The sequence below is a fragment of the Thermobia domestica genome, chromosome 4 (assembly GCF_964235325.1).
Source record: "Thermobia domestica chromosome 4, izTheDome1.hap1.1, whole genome shotgun sequence".
Lineage (NCBI taxonomy): Eukaryota > Metazoa > Arthropoda > Insecta > Zygentoma > Lepismatidae > Thermobia > Thermobia domestica.
This window is the reverse complement of record NC_137457.1, coordinates 3,432,569-3,454,287: the sequence shown is the minus strand read 5'-3', so window position 1 is coordinate 3,454,287 and position 21,719 is coordinate 3,432,569. Positions and strand designations below refer to the sequence as shown.

Here is a 21,719-nt window from a genome sequence, read left to right as displayed (position 1 = left end):
CTCGTTCCCTAGTAGATGCTAGAGTAATTAACTCTTCAAAGTTGTGAATTGTTTTTTGTGAAAATTCAACTATATGATATGGCAGCATTCCTGTAATAGCATCTAATAAAAATTCATTAAAGCTAGGCGGGTTTTCTAGTTGGGTAGACAAATATTTTTTGGCGTATAAATAATGCAAGAGAGATTCCGAGGGTTCCTGAACCCTAGACCTGTATGTTTCAGTTGCTGATATAGGCAAGTTGTTAGGACCAAATTGTTTTAAAAATTTGTCTTTAAGTTCTGTCCAGGACAAAGCGTCTAACCCGGCAGTGGTTCGGTACCAGTACAAGGGTACATCTGCTAGACACAACGAAAAAATATTTTTCATCCTATCTTCTGACCAACCAGATATTTTCGCTGTGCGTTCAAAATTGGTTAGAAACAAGTCTGCTCTCTCAAAAGGTGTGCCCGCAAATATTGTAAGAGAGTTGGGGTTAACCGAAACGGACGCGGAGCCTAACGTGACAGAGGCTGAAGGTTGGGAAACTGTATGGGAGTATTAACTACAGGTTCTGGGGTTATAGAATGGGGTGTAGTGCTGTTAGCATGCAGGTTAATGGAGGTTGCAGGAAGAGTCGTCAAAGACTGCGGAGGTACTACGTGACTGTTTATGTCCATCGTTTGCGCAAGACTACGTGTAATTGGCATTATAGAATACTAGAATACACTCGAAAATATATTGGGGAACCAAAAAACAAAAAAGGAAAACAAATTATAGCAAATGCACTGAAAAAACTATACCACAATTGAAAAAACGTCCAAAAGGAAGATAAGAAAAAAAATTTAAGTCTGGTATAAAGAAAACTGCTGTCATTTAATATAGGGCCCCAGCTGTATTATTTCGTCTGGGAGCCATGTTAAAATAGTTCGGTAGTTAGTGATCTCTTGCCTGTCAGATGATAAGTAACATATGAATAATTTCCTTTTTCAACAAGCAAGACTTTATTTTACATGAATTAGATGTTACAATTACAAATTTAGATTATGTTCTCTCGCAGGAGACCATTCGTCCAGCTAAGAGCCTTATATGAATGACAGCAAGTTGTTAAAATGAGAAATACAACTTACATTATGTATGCTGATGAACCACCCATGTTATTGCAGATCCTGGTTGGTTGCTGAGAGATCCGTTGGTTGTTCCGAGATGATCCTTGAACCTCTCCCTTACCTTTTTATATTGTATTAGTTTCGTCAGCCAGACCCTGAGGTTCTCCGTAACAGCCTTGTTTGTTCACTTAATTACTTCTTACGCTACGTGACTGCCGGAGAACCTCATTAGTCCATAATAAGTGTGACTGTTTATTCCAAAATTCTTTTGTTATCTTAACTTAAGTACACATATATTTTATCACTAGAAAATAATGTCAAAAATTCTTTTTTGATATATTCTTTTTTAAAACCGTTGAGCTAACTTCTTTCTTTTCTTTTTTTCACTCATATGATAGTTTCATTACACTTATTAGCTTCCAAGCCTCTTTGAAGCTTGGAGATCTGCCCACCAAAATTCTTCACTGCCTCACTTTATTCTTCATCAGGACAACACACGACCAAACACAGCAGTAAAACTTCGGAATTTCTACAAGGAAGTGGATTCTGTGTTGTACCGCACCACGCTTATTCTCCAGATTTAGCTCTGTGTAACTCTGCCTTGTTCCCAAATTTCTCAAGAAAAGTCTTCGAAGACGCCGCTTTTAAACGAGTAGAGACTATCGCAGCGTATAATAATGAAATTTCTTTTTTTTTTTTTTTTAAATATTTGACTCGTGGTTTTCAAGAATGCAAAGGTGTGGAAGATGCGTGCTATGATGTTTGTGGGGACTGTCTTGAGAAATTAAATAAATGAAACAAATTCCTTTGTAAAAACTTAACACTTAAAATAGGTTAAGGCAAACAATTAGTTATATACGATTAAAATGAAATTATATTTAATTGCATAACTTATGAAAAATACACAAATATATTTAAATTTATAGTATAAGAATAACAGGTGTTGTCATACAATATGTCACACTCAGTACATAATTACAATTATTATTTCCTTTGCTTTATTTCTACGCTACAGGGAAATAAAGTATAAAAAATATTTCATTTCCGAATAGTTTTGCTCGAAATCATTTTATACTTCTTGCCTTTATATTAAGTTAACAGAATGCGTGACATCTACAAAACTTATTATAAAATTCGTTTAGTAACATGCTTTGCTGATGTATATATTGCATTAGCTTCTTTCGAAGAAAAAATTAGCCATTTTTAGCCTTTTAAAGGCAGGTCGTATAATAAGCTCCTATCGGAAAATGCTTCGATGTTCCAATGGAATCAGCTTGGATAATGTGGATCTCTTTACGTTCATGGCTCTGAAAACAAAGAAACAAAATTATTAGTTATTTTATATATACAGTGTAATGCCTTTAATTCTTTATCTATTTTTACCTCAGCCAGGCACGTAGCCAAGGGGTGGGTCCGGGGGGTCCGGACCCCCCCTTCGGGACCAGAAATAAAAAAAATAAGGAGGGATGAAACAAAAAGAAACAAGAAATAGGAAGAATCAGCGTTAAAAATAAAGATAAAATATAAAGATAAAAATAAAGCTAAAAATAAAAATAATTTTTTATCATCGCTTCCCTGTAGTATCAAACATGTTATTTCGAAAACAATTTTCTACTGCTCCTTTAACTTGTCATTTGGAACAGATAGTAGTTGACGGAAAAATAAAACAAAAAAGTTATGTGGAAAGCAAGTCCTCTTAACATTTGATTTAACAGAAAAAGGAACGCAGATATAAATATTTTACAAGACATTATTGGATACGTACTTTTTTTTTTAATAGTTGAAGTCATAATGAAAGAAAAATTGTTATATTTGGATGAACAGAAGAAGGAACGTGGATATTGTAAATTTCTAAAAAATATTTTTATAAATATTCTTTTATTCGAGATTTCTTCATAGTTTGTTACTAAAATTCTTACTAACATGCATGGACGCCGATCCTGGGGGGCCGAGGGGGCCAGGCCCCCCAAAGGTCATGTGGGCCCCCTTGTTGTATTTATGAATATACAATATATTGGCATAATTTGAATGCAATTTGTCTTAAAATCTTCATATATACCTTCTGCATCTGAATGGATCCCCCCCCTAAATTTACAGAGAAATCGGCGCCCTTGCTAACATGTCCTAATTTTAAAGTCTTAACATACCAATATATGTTACTAGTAAAACAGTTTAAATTTATCAAGCCCCTGGTGTGATAACCACAATATTTCATATCAAACTCCCCCCCCCCCCTCATCACGAAATCCTGACTAAACGAACCAATATATGTTACCAGAAAAATAGTTTAGAATAATCGAACTCTGGTGTGATAACCACAGTATTTAATGTCTCGGACCCCCCCTATTACGAAATTCTGGCTACGTGCCTGCCTCAGCTGCACACTAACAGAAAAAAAAGCTTACTTTTAGTTTAGAAAATCCGCAGCAAGGGCACGTATCGTGGGGGCGCCTATCTACAGTAGGTCTTCATGTATTTTTATATATATTTTTATTGTTATATGTATTGTTACATTTATTTTTTTATGAACATACAATATTTGGCATAATTTGAATTCAATTTCTCTGAAAATCCTCATATATGCCTTCTTAGACCCTTGTTTGCAACCACACACACACACATCTGAATGCCCCCCCCCCCCACAAAGTTACAGAGAAATTTTAAAATCCCCATTTTACGGAATTCTCTTATTGCATTCCCATTTTACGAGATCCTCTTTTAGTGGTCTCCAATTTACGGGATTCTCTCTTATTACGTCTTCATTTTATAGGATGCAGAATTATCTTCTTATGTAGAGGATTTGTCGTTAATTTTTCAATTCTTAAATCTAAAATATGAAACTGGCAAGAAATCGATAACAATCGTCATTTTTAAGAAGTCATACAATTGACAATACCGTAGAAACTCGTTATATCAGGAACCAGAACAAAGTAGAATCAGTAACATTGCGGATACAAATGTGGTTCCGGAAGATCAATTGAAGTTCCAATTTTGTTTCATGAGTGCAGTGTAGTTTGAATTTGCAATAACTTCGGCAAATGGAAATGTGGGGACAGCTTAAGAGAAATTGAAAGAAAAGTCTAAAACTGTGTAGCGTGATCCAAAAATTAAGGTGCAGTAGAAAGAGTAATGTTTTTAGTTGATCTCCTTGTATTGCATCGTTTATTGTCATTGTAAATTATTCCAACAAACATGAAAAACTAACATTATAATGTAGGGTAATGGCATTGAGCAATATGCGTAAAAGTAAATCAATACCAATTTAAGAACTATGCTGTAACCATATTTTCTACACTGTAAGCTGCCAGCCACGTGATTTGCATATCAAAATGTAAATAAAGTAATTTACATATACATATTAATATAATTTAATAACAAAGTTAGGAATAATTTGTAATTATATTAGGTTAATTCTGATATGTAAATATGTATTAATGAAAGTATTTATGTTCAAAAAAGGTATTCATATTAGAGTCCAAACGTATAACTTTAAAAACCTGTGTAATAAATAACTCCTCATTTACAAAATTTCAACTTCCGCATCACACGCCGAGACATACTATGTCAGTGGCGTATTTACGATTTTGTTTCGGGAGGGGCTTAGCTAACTTTCGGGGGGGGGGCTTTGCCTGAAAATGTGAAAATTCGGCAAGCTATTTCATTTACTTTACTTTAGTAAGTAAGATTTCGGGGGGGCTTAAGCCCAGAAGCCCCCCTAAATACGCCACTGCTATAAGTCAATAGTTCAATAACCTTTGAGCTAACATAGTTGCTAACCTAAAGTAGGGGACAAGCCCAAAAGGAAGCAGGTTTATAGCATATATTCTATATGGAACGGAAATCAGGGAAATCGAATGAAGTTAGAAGCACTGACCAGCAACTATTGTTACTTCCAAACTCACTCTATTCTTTCAGGGTATACACCTTAATGCTAAAGTTTTGTTACAATAGGTGTTAGATTATCAATCAGACCTGCATTTTCACACCTCTGAGAAGATCCGTTAAGTAAAGTTTGGCTGGTAGGCGAGCCTTACAGAAAGAAAGGAAAGAAAGTATAGCGTTTATGTCAGGAGTACCAGATTTAAAGAGTATATTATTAAGTAATATTTAATATTAAAATGTTCTTGGAAATTTCGATACCAGTTAAGAAAAATGTTCTATGCGACCCCGCATCGATATTTCGTTTACAACAAGCTTTCCGTTCTACCAAAAAGATTTTTCTCAGCCACTTCTGAATGACGACGGGTGGTGTGTCTGGGGGAAGGAATGAGCAAACGACTCACCACCAAGACGGATTTCTTTTTTAATCTAGTATTTGAAAGGATTGCAGCTCCAAAGATTTAAAAAAAAAAAAAAAAAAAAAAAAAAACGTAAAACAATTATGTATCATGTTGTATTTAGGATTATTGTTTGTCCTATATAAAGGTTTAATGTCAATTTATTCAAATTTTGATCATGTAAACAATAGTGCAGACGAATTCTTTCTCAACCCGCCACCCATGGGCGGCGATTGGGGGGGCAAAGGGGGGCAGTTGCCCCCCCCCACTTTTTTGAAGTGACCCATTAATGTATATATATTTAGTTTCATTTGGAAATGTAAAATTATCGTATGTATTACTGGTTCATAGAAAAAATTATGCCATATAATATTTGCTGTTGCGTGAGTATGTATTGGTTGTCTTCTCGTGAAGTTAAGAAAGCTACAAGAATTGCGTTGTGATTGCCACGGAAAATGGCTGAAAAATTAATCTATTGGAGCGCAATTCCAGCGTATTTTCATTTCTTCTTACAGTGTTATTCGGCTTGATATATTAGTCAGCCGCTTTGAAACTAATTGAGAGAACATTTCACAAAAGAAAAAAAAAAGTCTTTCATAAAGTAATTCTTTAATTGAACAAAAATTGACAGTTTCTATTTTTTTCCTTCTTTCTAATATTAAGGAATATTGATTAAAAAGGGAGAAATAAGAAACAACTTGTACCTTTTCCACTGTTTTGCAGTGTAATATACGAGTGAAGTGATGCGTTTAGGGGTGTACGAGTGTATATACAATTAAATTTAGTGAATTCAATATAGTTCTAGGTTTTAGGATTATTTTGTATAACTGGAGTGTGGAGTGATTCTAAGTAATGTTGAGTTTAAATGTATTCCTAGAAAGTGAAAACTGCACCTAATGGCAACGAACATATTTCGGAAGGGTCTTGGTGGCTCGGTAGAGCATTTATCTCTGGTGAGCGAGGTCCTTGGTTCGATCTCGCTCAAGCCAAGTGAATTTTGTGGTGGACAATCACCGCATGCGTGGGTTTTCTCGGGGTTCTTCCGTTTCCTCCCACTTTCTTCCCTCCACTATTTCATTCACTTTTCATTATCACCGTCTTCATTAGCCTAGCCGGTTTAACAATGGAACGTAAAACTGAAAGATTTTAATTTCATTTTAACATGTTTCGGGAAGCTGCAAAAGTACTTCTTTAAATTTTGTATATGTGCTTATAGTATTTACTGTCTTTCTAACAGTAATAACATACATTTAGAAGCATGTGTAGAATTAAAAATAAAAGTTGTTCATTAATCCCTAGTTTCAATATAACTTTTTTCAAAACAAGCCTCATTATTTATTACTATGATTAATATTATCCTTTCTATTTATTTGTTTTGCAAATTTGTTATTAAATAGCTACCGGTAATCTGATCACACAATTTTCCAGACAGAATTTTAAGATATTCTTAAGCAAGGAATCATCTCTCTTCTTAAACCTTCGTTGTTTAAGAGTACCAAGGGTTATATGGTTGCTCTTGTCAATTGACTTAATAAAATATAAAATACGATGTACGGTATTTTAACTGAAAAAGATAGTATCCTATTAGTTATACAACCTTTCGTTAAACAAAGTGTTAGAAACGACCAGTAAAACTAACACTGATATACAAATATTAATATCATGTCTTGCCCCCCCACTTTTAACGTCCAACCGCCGCCACTGCCGCCACCTTAGTGTAGTTTAGAATTCGGCCACCAGAGGCAGTACCCATCAAGGGCAAAAAGTTTTTGCTTCTGCCTTTCCGAACTGTATCTCAGCGATGCTAGTTTGAGGGAAATTTCCCGCGGCGTAGAGAGATTTAGCAAAGATTTTTATGGACACAAAAAGGGAGCTTTTACGAATATGAGATAAAATGTAAGGAAATATAGCTTTTCAACAAATGTTAGGTTACTAAGCACTGCGGCAGTATGACGAAAGACGGTGGCATTCCTCAGTGGTGCCCCCCCTTATGTCCATGATGCACCCCCCCCCCATTGTCTACCCGTAGGTGTTCTTCCATGAAAAAAATCTTCTTTTCGATTAATTTTTACACTCCCTCAAACATATTTATACAGATTTTAACCCCCCCAAATATTTCAATGACGCACTTTGCGTCATAGCCCCCCTTGTGGGCACCCCTGCATTCTTTCCAGAATCCCACACACTTTATTTTCCCACAAGCCTTCGGCAGTCTGCCTTGGGGGTGTCATTATACAAGATAACACTGAATTAATAACAGATCAAAAGTACAAAAGTATGTTGTAGAGATATAAGCACAGTATAAGAATCCATAGATACGCAATAATGCTCTCTTTAAAATAGGCCTATTATATATATTATGGTGAACTAAAATGAGGGAAACTTTATCTTAAAAGGGGAATTTTTGAGCATTCTTGAGGGAAATTTTAAGTTGAGGACCTAGCATCACTACCTGTTACAAACAAACAAACTGTAAAGACTAGACTACGATTTGAGGAAATTAAAAATAAATTTTGGGAAAAAGGAACATTGTAGTGGGTGAGAATAAGTTTCAAGTTTATATTATGGGTGAATAAAGAAAGTAAAGTGACAATAAGTGAATTTTTAATTATTTACAAAATTTGTACATATGACGCCGTCTCAAATGCAGGTGGCACAACACAAAGCGAAAAGGTAAACAACCCCAAAAACAATGAAGGTAGAGAGAGTCTACAACTATTGAGAGACAACCAGTGGAAGTCAATCCAGAAACTCGGGGGGGGGGGGGGAATTAATTCATGGTTAGCTGCAGGTTCAGCGACTTCAATTGTATTTCCTTCTTTCGGAAACTGTGTTCAGTTTATTGTTAAGTGGTGATGCAGGCATGGACAATCAGTGAACCCTGCTCCAGAGGTCAATTGGTTAGCCAAGATCAATTGAGATTGATGTGAGGACTCGTAGAAATTGAACAAAGCTAGATATTACTTGTGAAAGTTAAAAAATTTGAATTTATTTTTGGATCTGTGTTGAGTGATAGTGCAAGTGACTGTGTTACCGAACGAAGTCGTGGGTGTTCCATGAAAACTATGCGTACCTATCTACCTAGAAATTAATAAAAAGTTAAAATAAAAAAATTAGGTCAGGAGTTATTAGCCACGCTAATAAAGAAAATGAGGAATTGTGGAACAAAAACAAACAACACTTAACGCCCAATTGACCTGCATCAGTAGGATTTTTTTTTAAGAGGCAGTGTAATGTAGGCAACGTATGGATCACAAAAGTTCTTTATTTGTCTTATAAAGCCAATCTCGATGACTAAGTTCCAGAACCCAAAATTTCTAAATCAAGGCAAGAAGGACTTTGTCATAAGCCTTGTTGTGGAGGAAGAGAACATATTCAACACTCATCGACAGGAGAGCGGTCGAAGCAATAACGGGCTCAGAACCAGATATGAGAAGATTAATCCAAAATTGGAAAGGATAAGATTTGGAGAAGGAAACACAAAGAAGAGGATCAGTTATAGTGAGAAAAAAAGAGGATAAATCTTATAGATATGTGCACATAGACAAACAAAAAGAGAAACGAAGGACTTTACTCAAAATTTAAAATCCGTGCATTGCATCGATCGATCCTACATATATATTAGTTGTGTCTGTGTATAAAAAGTGTATAGTGCTAGTGAAGTAGTGAAATAAATCCGTTTCTTTTAATAATCCGAGCTTGGAGCTATGATCTGTTAGATGCTTACAACCATCCCGGAGGCAGAGATGAGTACTTTTTGCATGTTTGCTAATCTCTTTAAGGTGTACCGCTTGGCCGGGTCCAGGAGAGGCTGTTAGATCTCTTTTTCAGTATTTAATTAGACTTTTATCTGATTATAAAAGATCCTCTGTTAAGGGGATGGCAGAGAAAATTGAATTATAAAGGCCATAACCAGGGGGTCAAAGGGGCAAGACGACTATAAACTATGAACTCGTGTGGGAAGAGGATATTGGTTTCTGTAAAAAGAAGATAAAAATTAACTATCTAAATAATTTTACTTCAGTTTAACTGTATCAAATTTCTTATAAAATCCAATTATTATTATTTATTATTATTATTATTTTTTTTGTTTATTTTCTTGTTAAGCAGATTATCTTATATCTGTTAAGGGAATTACAGGTGTCAATATTTCCTCCACCCATCTCTCATGTGTTGGAACTTCGAGACTATATTCTTTGTGGTGACTTTAGGTGACCACGCAAACACATTCACCCAGCTTTGAGCATGAGAGAGCCCTTTACATGTGGCTTATCCAGAGTGATGCCCATAACAACACTCGTTTTTATCAATATATATGTACACTGTATATAAGTGAAAATAAGCAAAAGGTTTTCTACAATACACGTGTTGCATGTTTGACATTAAAAATGTCCTTGGACTCTTTACGTTCAAATCACAAACTATTTCTACATCTTATCCTATGTCCTTATCTTTCTAATCAATTGTTGTTAGTCATTTAGCCTTCGAAAGTTTCTATTAAATGATAACATACCTTTAGCATTTCGCACGTAATATCTTAATAATAAAGAGACAGGGGAAACACCGCTCAGACAGAGCCATTATCTGATCAAGGTCATGTTATGTACTTATGTTTTTATTTCTTGAGTATCGTTAAAAATTGGTCTTGTAATAATTACAAAATAAAGAGTAGATACCAGCATTATATCTGTGTAAATTGCAAAATTTTAGTTTAAAATCTAAGTCCACTTATTTTGCAATTAATGTGAAATTAGTTTATTGCAGTCTGCTTTCCTCTACTCAACTTCACAACTCCGCCATTTGTACGATGGGCCTTAGTGTACAGTCCTAGATGTCAGGACACGTTAGACTCACATTGCATACTACGAAACGGATACAGAGCAGTATTGCCAGAGCTACTGATTTTGCAGGAGATCTCCTGCTTTTTCTACGTTCTACTGATATACTGCGAAAGAAAATGAAAAGTGAACAATCTCCTGCTTTTTCTCTACTTCAAGAAGTTAAAGAAATATATTATTATTAATATTGAACTTTCATATTTTTCCTTACATAAAAAAAGAAATTTCTCTGTATGCATATACAAAGCTACGTAGAGCATATAGTTCTAGAGGTTTGCTGTATATAATATGAATACAAGGATACAACTATACGTCATTTTGTAAATGCATGATGGTTGGCAATCTTTATGACTTACTGTAAGATTTACGAGTATGTGTTGTTTCGGATTGGGACTTGGGTTGGAAGACTAGCTTAGATCACCTCTCCACGATCGTCAGCGAAAAATTCGTCTTACGTCACGATCAGCTTCGAGTGTATCATATAGCTATACTATCGCTAGGTGCATGATAAGACATTTTCCCGTCTTACTTCACACACGTATGTATCAAACATTATTAATGTAAAGAGGGCATGAGGGTCTTTTTACCTCGAAAAGATTACCTAATCGTCGGATAAAATTTTCTTTATGAAACTTATCTTGAAGTAATTAAAATTCAAATTTATGTTTAGTATGTATTGTCTTATTTCGAAATGAAAGTAATATTTTGGACTGGTTGATTGTCCACTGTCTCATTAAAATGGCATTTTTTTTTTTTTTTGTTACCCCTGGATTTGCACTCAAATTCCACCACTTTATGTGTCTACTGCTTTCTCCTGTTTTTTTATCTTCGAGTCTTCTGTTTTTCTAACTGATCGGTCTGGCAACAGTGATACAGAGGAGTGAGCGCATTGGCCGACTCTCCCCTATTGAGAATTCGGTGTCAACAGTGAAAACCAGTCACTCTGCAGTGTATAGATTTTCCAATTGTGATTGGGCTCGTCCGGGTATCAATTTAGGTAACAATCGTCTCAAGCAATAAGAGAATATATTTATAGCACAGGAAAATTAAAAATAATTATTTTTCATTTTTCCTGTGCTGTATATTAGGGTGGTTCAAAAATGAGGGAAAAATATATTTTTTTTACCGAATTTTACTTGCGGCACCCCTAACATTTATTACGTTCCAGAAAATAGATACACTGGTAAAATTTTATATTTTAAAACAGTTTTTAATGGTTGCGTAAACCGATTGAAATTTTGAATACTATTGGTATTTACACATTGTTATACGTGTACACTCATGTCCAAAATGATTATCGCATATCTATAACTGTCTTCTTGTAAGAATATAATTTGATAATGATTTTGCAGGGTACTTTTAATACTGATACTATGTGTATACTCGGGAAATGTATATTTGTGGCAAATTTCATATAAAAAGAATTATAAATACGAAAATTAGAAAGAGTAAAACAAAATGTTGCTAAATGAACAAGAAAGTTTTGTTTTTGTTTTATTGTTCTTATTTACTGCTCTTTTGACATGAAATTTGCCACATACATGTCTTCGCCAATTATACACATACTAACATTATAAGAAATACCTAGCGAATTCGTTATCAAATTATATTCCTAGAACAACATATTTATAGACATGCGACAATAATTTTGGACATGAGTGTACATATATATTGTTATAATTTTTTATATACATAGTACACAATTACACATAAAACATATTATTGCTTATTATATTTGCGTTATTAAAACTTTGTAAAGTTTACTTGTTCTTTCTATTTTTACACTTCACTAGGGATGCGCACGACACGAGTCGAGACAAGATTTTCCTGACAAAATTCGAGTCGAGATACGGCTTTTCCAATAGAAAAATATACATTTTTCGAGTCGAGACATCACTTTTACAGCACATTTTCGAGACGAGACAGCCACAAATCTTGTCTCGTGCGCATCCCTACACTTCATTTTCACACACTTCGATAGGGTATTCTTTGAACAATCTGGATATTCTTTCCTGTAATCCACAGCAACTTGAAGTAGGTAATGTCTTTGTTCCTTGTCCTTAGTGTCAATACCGTTATACTATTGTGTAAGGGCAACTCCGGGTTCTGTATGGTTATTAAGACTTAAAACTGTTTAACTACTTCATAACCAGCTAAGTAATCAGTGTTGAATTTCCATGTCTCCGGATTTTGTGCAAATACTCAGACGGTTCGTTACGAAAATCTTGATCTTGCATCCTGTAGTGAAACAAGAACATCTCGAGATATTTGCATACGTTTTGGAGGTTCTTCATTGCTGATATTTGTGTTCAAGTTTTCCACTATTTCTTGCTGTTTCTGTGGACAGTCCGTCGTCGAAGAACGTCAAGTCAATGAGTTCTTCGCTCAAGTACCAGAGATGACCACGATTTTTCCCCCCTAAGCTTTGTAAATGTCTGCATTGTCTGTATCATATTTAAGAAAGTTTTCCCGGAATTCTAAATAATTTCTTGGAGCATGCGCTGCAACTGATGATAGGAACCACGCTTTCACATAAACTTTAGGAAGGAACGTACACAAAGTTATAAACCTTTTACTATGGTTGAATTGGTTTCTAAGCCATATTTTGAATGCGTACAGTCATTTGCCTCCCACCTGACGTGGTGAATAGCTCCGGCTGCCAGCAAATCGTACACTACGGGGTGGAATTCCTCCAAATATATATATATAATAGTCAGTCCCAATAATTCACGATACTCGTCCCTTGTCTGGATACATTCAATATACCTACGTGCGAAATCTGTAAGTTCATCTTGATATGTGCCAAATCTATATTTCTTTCTCCAGAATCACAGCGTGTGTGATCCAAGAAGTTCCAAGCTTCTTTAAAACGCTTAAATATTCCTACTCTGGAAGATACACCTCCACACATATATTCCTTTAAAGCTGCAGCCAAAACTATCTCCAGTATGTGGTGACGACAATCATAATACAAAAGGCTTTCTTGGTTGCGTACTATGTTTTGACACAAGCGCCGCTGTAGCGACCAGTATTGCTGGCAACTGTATCGAAAGGCATACCTGCATTTACCTGGTCCCATGACCTCAGTGCACCTAGAATGGCATCGGCTTAAGTTTGTCCAATTCCAGATCTTAGTTTTGAGTCTACGAGCAATTGAGTTTTCCCGTCCCAGCTATTATTACAGGTAAGCGATCGATGGTTTCTTTCTGAGTTACGACGTAGAATTTTGCTAACCCAATAGACAACGAGGACGCTTGTTGCTTAGAAAGTGCTCTTTATGATGGTAGCTAACTCAAGCCGATTATGTTCGCGAGCTCCTTTGATGGACGAACGACTGAGGGTAACTTCGTCCAGATTGTGGCTCAAACGTTTGACCAGCAAGTTCCGGAGTAATGTGTCTGAGGACTTCTGCAGCAGGGGCGTCATTTCAGACTTTGTTTGGGGGGGGGGCAAGAGCATCACCGACATAAGACTTTCATGTTTTGTACTAACTCTTGGAGGGGGCAATTGCCCCCTTCTGCCCCTTCCCCCAAATAACGCCCCTGTTCTGCAGGGCATGCTGCTGCGTGATTTATATTGGTCATTTAGGTTTTACTTGATTCTAAATTATTGCCCCTGTCGCTATCGCTCGAAACAAACAGCGTAACTACGTCAGTAACGGTATGCTGTGTTTAATCGTTAAATAAATGAAATGCAAGTTCCGTCACCGGAAATCCAATGAAATGTGACTGCAAATTTATCAATTGAGATGAAACCAAGTTATTTTTTGCTGATAAGTGGAATCAAATTCGTCATTGTAGTGAATATTGTTTAAAATGTTTAAAGTTTACGTCGTTTCTAATAGCACGATCAATACAAATTGCAATGGATGATCAAAGGGAACAAAATACCAATATAAGATGATAAAACAACCTTTGTTGATCATTGTTAGATCAACATTTCCTACAGTGGCATAGTTGATTTGTAATAAATAGTAACATGAACTAGATACAGGAGAATAAATGCACATAAACAGAGTGTATCACATTACCAATACAGCAACAATAAATCGCTAATTTTGTTAAACTTTAAGTCCATTGCGCAACCTCTAAATATTGAGCTATTGATTTAAAATTTTGCATGAATTATTTATTTGCAAGGGATAACAAATTTAGGGGGTGCCATGGTAAAATTTCAACTTTTCGAAATTTTGGACCACCCTACTGTATATATATATTTTTATTGAGAGAGTTGAGTGATGTTCAAAAGTTAAGATGCTAAAAAACAAATTTTTAAAGTTTAATTTTTTATTTGATATTTTAAAATAAAAAGCAAGCGCTTTTGAAAGATAGAGTAAGCGGGGGTTGATGTTTGAGTTGCGCTGGAGCAGGAAGATATAACGGAAAAATAACGAATTTCGCACAGAAGTATAAGTGATCATTCCTCTATATATTGAAGGTGCTAGAAAGCCTACCATTTTATTACTTAATAAGATACACCAATTTAAAAAAGGATGGACAAATTCGGACTTTTACCCCAGTATAGGGGGCAAAAGTCCTATCGCAATGGGGCAAAAGTCCGCTGAAATACAAGAAGTAGGAAATCGATATACAGGTACTTTTATTGAATTATTTTGCTTTCTACAAGAATCTTAAGATAAACAAAGAGCATACGAAGCATGAAGTGATTCTTCATATTTAAAAAAAAAAAAAAAAAAAAAAAAAAAAAGTAGACTAAGCAAAACGATAAGTTTATCACACTTGAGAAAAACTCAATAAACACACAAAGTATGAAGTTATTCTTCGTATTGATAAAGTTAAACTAGGAAAAAGAGAAAATAACCTACTTATTTACGAATACCACAAGAACACACAAAGCATGGGTTTTTTCCCTTCGTATTGAAAAGTTACACTAAAAGAAGAAATTAGGCTCTCCCAGTTGTTTATTAAAAAAAAACATACGAAGCATGAAGTTTTTGTTCGTGTTAAGTTATACTAAAAGAAAAAAATAAGTCTTCCTTACTTAAGAAAAGCTCAATAGACACTAAACTAACTAACTAACTCTATGGCCTAGGGAACCCGGAAGTTCAATGCCGCGTTCAGAAAAGCTCTCCACTGACTTCTATCCTTAGCTAACTGCATCTAGTTTCTACGTTGTATTCCAATCTCTGCGAGATCCATCTTAATATTGTCCTCCCATCTGCGCCTAGGTCTTCCTAATGGTCGTTTTCCGATTGGTCTTCCAGTCAAGACTTTGAAAGCGTTTCTACTTTCTTCCATTCTAGCTACATGACCTGCCCACCTAAGTCTCCTAGACTTGATGATCCTAACAATGTTGGGTAAACCATATAAATTATGTAGTTCCTCGTTATGAAGTTTCCGCCATTCCCCATTCTCGTTCCTCTTGGGCCCGAATATTCGTCTCAGGATCTTGTTCTCAAATACTTTCAGTCTATGTTCTTCCCTCAGAGTAAGCGACCATGTTTCGCAACCGCTCAATAGACACAACGCATAAAACCTTTCTTTTCATCAACAAAGTTAGAGTAAAAGAAGAAATTATCCCACTTATTTAAAAAAGCACATAAACTTATGAAGTGAAATAATTACAAAACCAGGCTTAGGTCTAGGCATTTGTCACATACGAACTGGCCTCCTTCTAAGTTGTTCAATCGTGATGCCACCATTCTTCGCACGAATTACACATTATCCATTTCTCATCTGGTGGATCGACATATTTGCCTTTACACAATAGACATACATATTCCACTACTTTTGAAGTTGAACTTTCAGCGAATGCAAACAATTTCTTCCGTGAGACTGACTTCTTAGGACCCTTCTTTTCTTTTTCTTCTCGAACAGTACGTAGCTCTTTTCGTAGTGTTTCTAATAGCAAAAGACAAATCTGTCTCAGCACCGATGAACCAAATGACTACAAGAACACTTTCCACACATCAACAGATGGATTCAGCAATCCATACAGGTATGTGACTACTGTTAGAAACTGGAATTTAAATTTAAGAATAAAATTATTTACAAACTTGAGAGTTGGGGCAAAAGTCCACGTTCGGATTCATGCCCCACAAAAAGTGGACTTTTGCCCCATTCGCACTTGTTTTAATTACAGTGAAATGTTGACGTAATAACTTATACCGGGAAAAGAGAAGATAGTGTATATTGTTACTCGAGAAGTGTTTTCATATGAAACAGCAATAAAATAAGTCGTGACTTCTCCCACGGACTGTAGTACTATTTCCCATATAACAAAATATTACTTCAAAGTAAGACAAAATGTAATTTATCTCATTGTATTTACAAATTTAACCGCACACCTTTACTAACATGGACAGTACCACCGCCGCCATTTAATCTTTCTGCAGTACAAGCAGTGTTGCACAACTCATACAAAAAGTACCCCAAAACCCCAAAAAGGACTTTTGCCTCCTGCGGACTTTTGCCCCCGGACACTCGACAATTGGAAATTTCGCGTTTTTTGACATTTTATGATTTCCTTCTTCAAGTATCATTTTTCTGTCCCTGTAATGGACACTACAGTTAAAGAGGTTCCTTTACGACATTCACTATTCATGAATCTTATGTTGAGTTTGAGGCTGGCTATCTTTATTCACTTTCAAACTAGCATTTCATTTGTGGCCAGCAAAAGTAACTTATACAACCGAACACGCCACAAGGGTCATGTCGGTTGTCTAACTATTTTATCAAGTTCCTAAATGTGATACATTTTGTCATGTGTACTGTACGGGTTGCCTAAATTGAGGTAGACAGAAGTAGTTCATAAATCAGCAAACAGACATAAATGCATTTTTATTTAGCTAGCTATAGTAATTCATTTACACCTTGTTCTGTGTTCGAGAAACATTTTATTGAGAGTTTCAAATATTGTGTTCAAATATTTCAAAATATCAATATATAAGTTCAGCCTGCAAATAGAAAGCCATAAACGCTTATATTGGATATTATGTTATTTTGATGACACACAGAAAGTTCGTATTCACAAAATTTGTTCTTTCTTTAGTGTTATATCGTAATTTCCTTTTTGAATCAAAAGTTCCAATATATTTCAGTCAAAAATTTTCTTCTAGGTCTTATATCTTGAGAACTACATATAGTGTAGCAAAACCAAAACTAACAGTTTACTCAGTATGATGTGCTTATTCCGTAAAAAATATGAAAACCCGATTTAGGGACCGTTCAAAAATTGTGTGGCCCCTGATCCAAAAACTAATCTTGGCCAAGATTGCAATCTTTCGATGCACTTTTCTGATCATTTATAAAATCCTTGGCCAAGATCATAATCTTTTGATTCATTTTTTTGGATCATTCTTAAAATTCTTGTTAAATAGGAAAATGAAATCTTTAACGTCTCGCGATTATGCTCTTTAGGCTAAGGGAGACGATGATTAAGGAAAATGGACGATGGTCGGAGAATTGATGGAATGAAAAAGTGGGAGAAAACTCATGGATACGATGTTATAACTTAATTGGCCGTGGATCAAACCAGGAATCCCAGACAGCAGAAGTAAGCACTCTACCACTGAGCAACGTGTGCCTCTCAAATTTTGAATAGAATACTTGGGTATGGTTCTTTTAACCTTCTGTCCCTTGATTTGAAAGGCCACAATAAGTATTGTTTATATAGATGGGTACACTTCTTCCTCGTAACATCTAACTTAAAATGTGTGTGTGTTTAACTCCAAAAAGCTACTAGCTCAAGCTATAGTTTATGCATGATTTTTAAATAATGTAGTTCCGCTAAATCTAGCTACTGTATTTTAAGAGCAGTTATTAAGGTTGGTTTAAAGGGACAACTTTTGCCGATAGATGGCACTACAGTCTTCGTATATCTCCCATGTATTTTTTTTTTTTTTTTTTTTTTTACCATTCACGAAAACTCACGATTTCTTTTACAAATTTCAACCTACAGAATTCAAATTTTTAGAGAAGGAACTTCATAATCTATCGAAGGCAATAATCCGTTCCGATTTTTTATTTAGAAGTTTCTTCATTGCTGAAATAGCTTGATTTTTGAAATGGATATCCAAACCTCTAACAATGGAACTGCTTCAACAATGAAGAAAATTAAAAAAAAAAAAAAAGTCGGCACGGATGGTTTCCTTTAATATGTTACGAATTTCCTTCTCCAAAAATTTGAAGTCTCTAGGTTGAAATTTGTAGGAGAAATGGTAAATTTTCGTGAAAGGTAAAAAGTACATGGGAGAGATACGAAGATTGTAGTGACATCTATTGTCAAAACTTCTTCCTTTACACTAACCTTAAACCAAAACAATTGGCGTGAGCCTAGACAGCTCCAACGCCATCTTTTAATGACCGGTTGAACTACGTGCAGTCTAGCGTTTAACACTTGGTCAGCGCGTTGCGTCGCCTTATTCCTAACAGGCGTACCAGCAGGTTTCTAGATCTAATGGCCGTCACAACGTTGGGTGGACGCCAAAATTTGGGAAGCATTGGTCTGGCATTGAACCCAGGACCACGCGGATGTGAGTCAAATGCTCTAACCACTAGACTACGTACGATGCGTCCTTAGGAGGGTTGTGAGGGTCTCCCACTCACAAATCTTGACCACTTGACCGACGACCTAGTGACCCACTCCATCTCTACTTGATTCCTAGACCAACTCCTGCAGCACTTGCGTCACGCTCTCGGCCTCGAGGGAAAAGAGACGCACAAGATTATCAAAGTTCTCTAGTCGTGTAATTAGACAACTAAACCTACCTTTTATAAGATGAGTTCACGTCTTCACTCCTAGTATTTACTTTCTTTCCCTTGGGCATTTTGATAGCTATAGCTTCTGGAATAGACTCAGCTGAAGCCTCACTGCTGTCACGACCATCTGAACTGGAGATCATCATTGGTTCTTGTTCCTCATTCTTTAAATTGTTCTTAATCATCATTGGATTAGATTTCTCCTTTGTAGAACCAGCAATAATCATCATAGATTCTGATTTGTCATGCACAAGATCATCAGTAACATCAAGAAGAATGCTCGATTGTTTCATCATTTGCAGATCATCATTAATACCTTCTTCAGGCTGCTCAATGTTGCCAGAACGATCTTCGTTGCCACTCATGATTATAATAGATGATTGGCTGTTTTTCATGTTATCACTATCCTCATCATCGTTATAATCGTTATCCATAATTATGATAGATGGTTGCTGGTCCAAATGATCTCGAGGAGTTTCGGACCTATAGATATAAGTAAATTAATGTTAATAACGAGAAGCATATAAATCTTACAGCAAAGTACAAAAATAAGGCATATCAGGGTTAGAAAATACACTTAAATTTATAACAATATTATAGTAACGTGCGTGTCATTCTTGGAAGCATATCTGTTAAGAGAATATAGATAGTTAAGAAAGTTAAAATAATATAGACAACAATAGAACATATCTCCAGACAACAATAGATACAATACATATAAAGTGCGTAAATAAGAAACCTAGTGCAGCAGAATAAAAGTTATCAGTTATTTTTGGCAACGAATAACACATATTTTAACGCAATAAAGATTCACTTTTCTCGAAAACTAGGGATGAGAATTATATCAAAAAGGATTTTTCAACTTTGAAAACATATTGTTTTACATATTCGTCTATTTTACAGACATGGTTTTGGTGTCATTTTGTAGCAAAATATATCAAGTTTTGATTCACGTAGTACACTAGTTCAGAAACAAGCCACCGCAAGCGCCAGTGGCAGTTGCAGCAAAGATGGTTGCCTTTACTGGTCCCGAGCATGCTATCGGTGTGTTTTGGATTGAAGAATCAAAGTCTGCAACAACTGTGCAACGTAATTTTCGTACAAAGTATGGCAAAGATCCATCAATTAAGCCTACTATTTATCAGTGGCATAAGAGTGTTTTATTGAAACTGGATGTTCGGTAAGACAACAAATCTTCATGTCGTCCCCGTACGTCTGAAGACTTGTAGAGCGAGTGAGACAAAGCTTTGTGAACAGTCCTACCAAGACATCCCGGCGTGCTTCTCGACAGCCGGGCGTCCCACACATGACAGTTTAGCGTGTGTTAAGAAAACGGTTGGATCTCAAACAATACAAATTACAAATAGTGCAAGAATTAAAAAACACTGATAGAATTGTGTTTAAGAAATTTTGTGTAGAAATGCTACAAGAAATCGACTTCAAATAGAATGCGTGCTGCATCAGCAATAGAAGTCATATTGAACCTCTTTAGGTATAAGATTATTAAAAAAAAAAAAAAAAAAAAAAAAAAAAAAGCACTTGATGTATTTTGGTATAAAATTACACCAAAACCATGTCTGTGGGCCAAATACTCGTAAATAAATCAATATAAGTTTTCAAATTTGTAAAGTCCTTTTTTAATACACCTTGCATGTTATTTAATTCACCTTAGTGTGATATATCGAGAAATATATGTAGGGACTTACGGTCTAAGGGAAAATTCTTGTACACCCACCAGGGATTGAATACGAATCGCAGGCCAGAAAACTGGCAGTCAGACACTCTATTGGCTAAGCTACAGCCCACTTCATCTCAATTCATCAAGTAATTCAAAAATATTATTTTCCAGCTACTAGAGAGCAGCAGCAGTAACTATATTCTTAAGATTTGCTACATTTCCTGACTATTTATACGCTTCCCTGACTTTCCTTGACAAAATGTCTTTTCCCTACTTTCCAGGTCTGAAAAACACCTGTATCCCTTTTAAATTTCGGCATCTTTTAGGTAAATTATAGACTTTCAGTCAAGCGGCTACAGAATCATCCCTATTTATTGTAGCATCATGGTTTATACTTTATTTTTTCGCAATAAAACAACCTTTCAAATGGTACTACTCACATTTCCCTATCCTGTCCCTGATGCGGGAAATTTTGAAAGAAATCGGGATTTTTCTTTGATTTTTTTTTAATTTTGAGCCCCTCTGGACCCCTCCTGTGTTAACGCAGAGACCTGAAAATCATCTGAAAAGTATTAAGTGGTGTACTAACTGTGTGTACAAAATTTCAAGCTTCTATCTTTAATAGTATGGGTGGGAAAATATTTATCAGTAATCCCCACAATGTCCCAGATTACCGTAAAAGACCCTGATCTCAGGTAAAAATTTTCCTGAGACATCCCTGTTTACTCTAGGATCATGATTCATCATTCTCTTCAGAATAGAATTGCCTGGATGTTTGTGCAAAATTTCAATCTTCTAGGTGCAAAAGTAAGCCTGCCATAAAATAATAAAAATATGCCTAACCCCCCCCCCCCAAAAAAAAAAATTAGGATCTCAGGTAAAAATTTCCTGAGACATACATATTTACCCTAGGATCATGGTTCGCCCGTCACTCTCTTCAGAATAGAACTGCCTTTCAAGCGGTACCATTCACATATCTCCATCATGTATCTGAGGCGGGAAAATCACAAAAAAAGGTATTTTTGGTATAAAAATACCCCTTTTTTTTACCTTTTTGCTAACGCAGAGATCTGAAAAATTCTGATAAATACTACTCGGTTGGCTGAATGTTTGTGCAAAA

At 35.6% G+C, this 21,719-nt stretch overlaps 2 protein-coding genes across 3 annotated transcripts in view; one reads left to right on the top strand and one right to left on the bottom strand.

Moving 5' to 3' along the window:
• Positions 1 to 21,719, top strand: part of LOC145683665 (uncharacterized) — a 135,669-nt gene that overhangs the window by 27,153 nt on the left and 86,797 nt on the right. The window lies entirely within an intron of this gene.
• LOC145683666 (uncharacterized) overlaps positions 1,938 to 21,719 on the bottom strand; it is a 57,009-nt gene continuing 37,227 nt past the window's right edge. Inside the window, exons 3-4 of the mRNA XM_081755015.1 lie at positions 18,931 to 19,404; positions 1,938 to 2,393 (exon numbers count right to left, since the gene is read on the bottom strand). Coding sequence (XP_081611141.1) covers positions 2,324 to 2,393; positions 18,931 to 19,404 — 544 coding nt within the window. The 3' untranslated portion in view covers positions 1,938 to 2,323. The remainder of the gene's footprint in view (positions 2,394 to 18,930; positions 19,405 to 21,719) is intronic.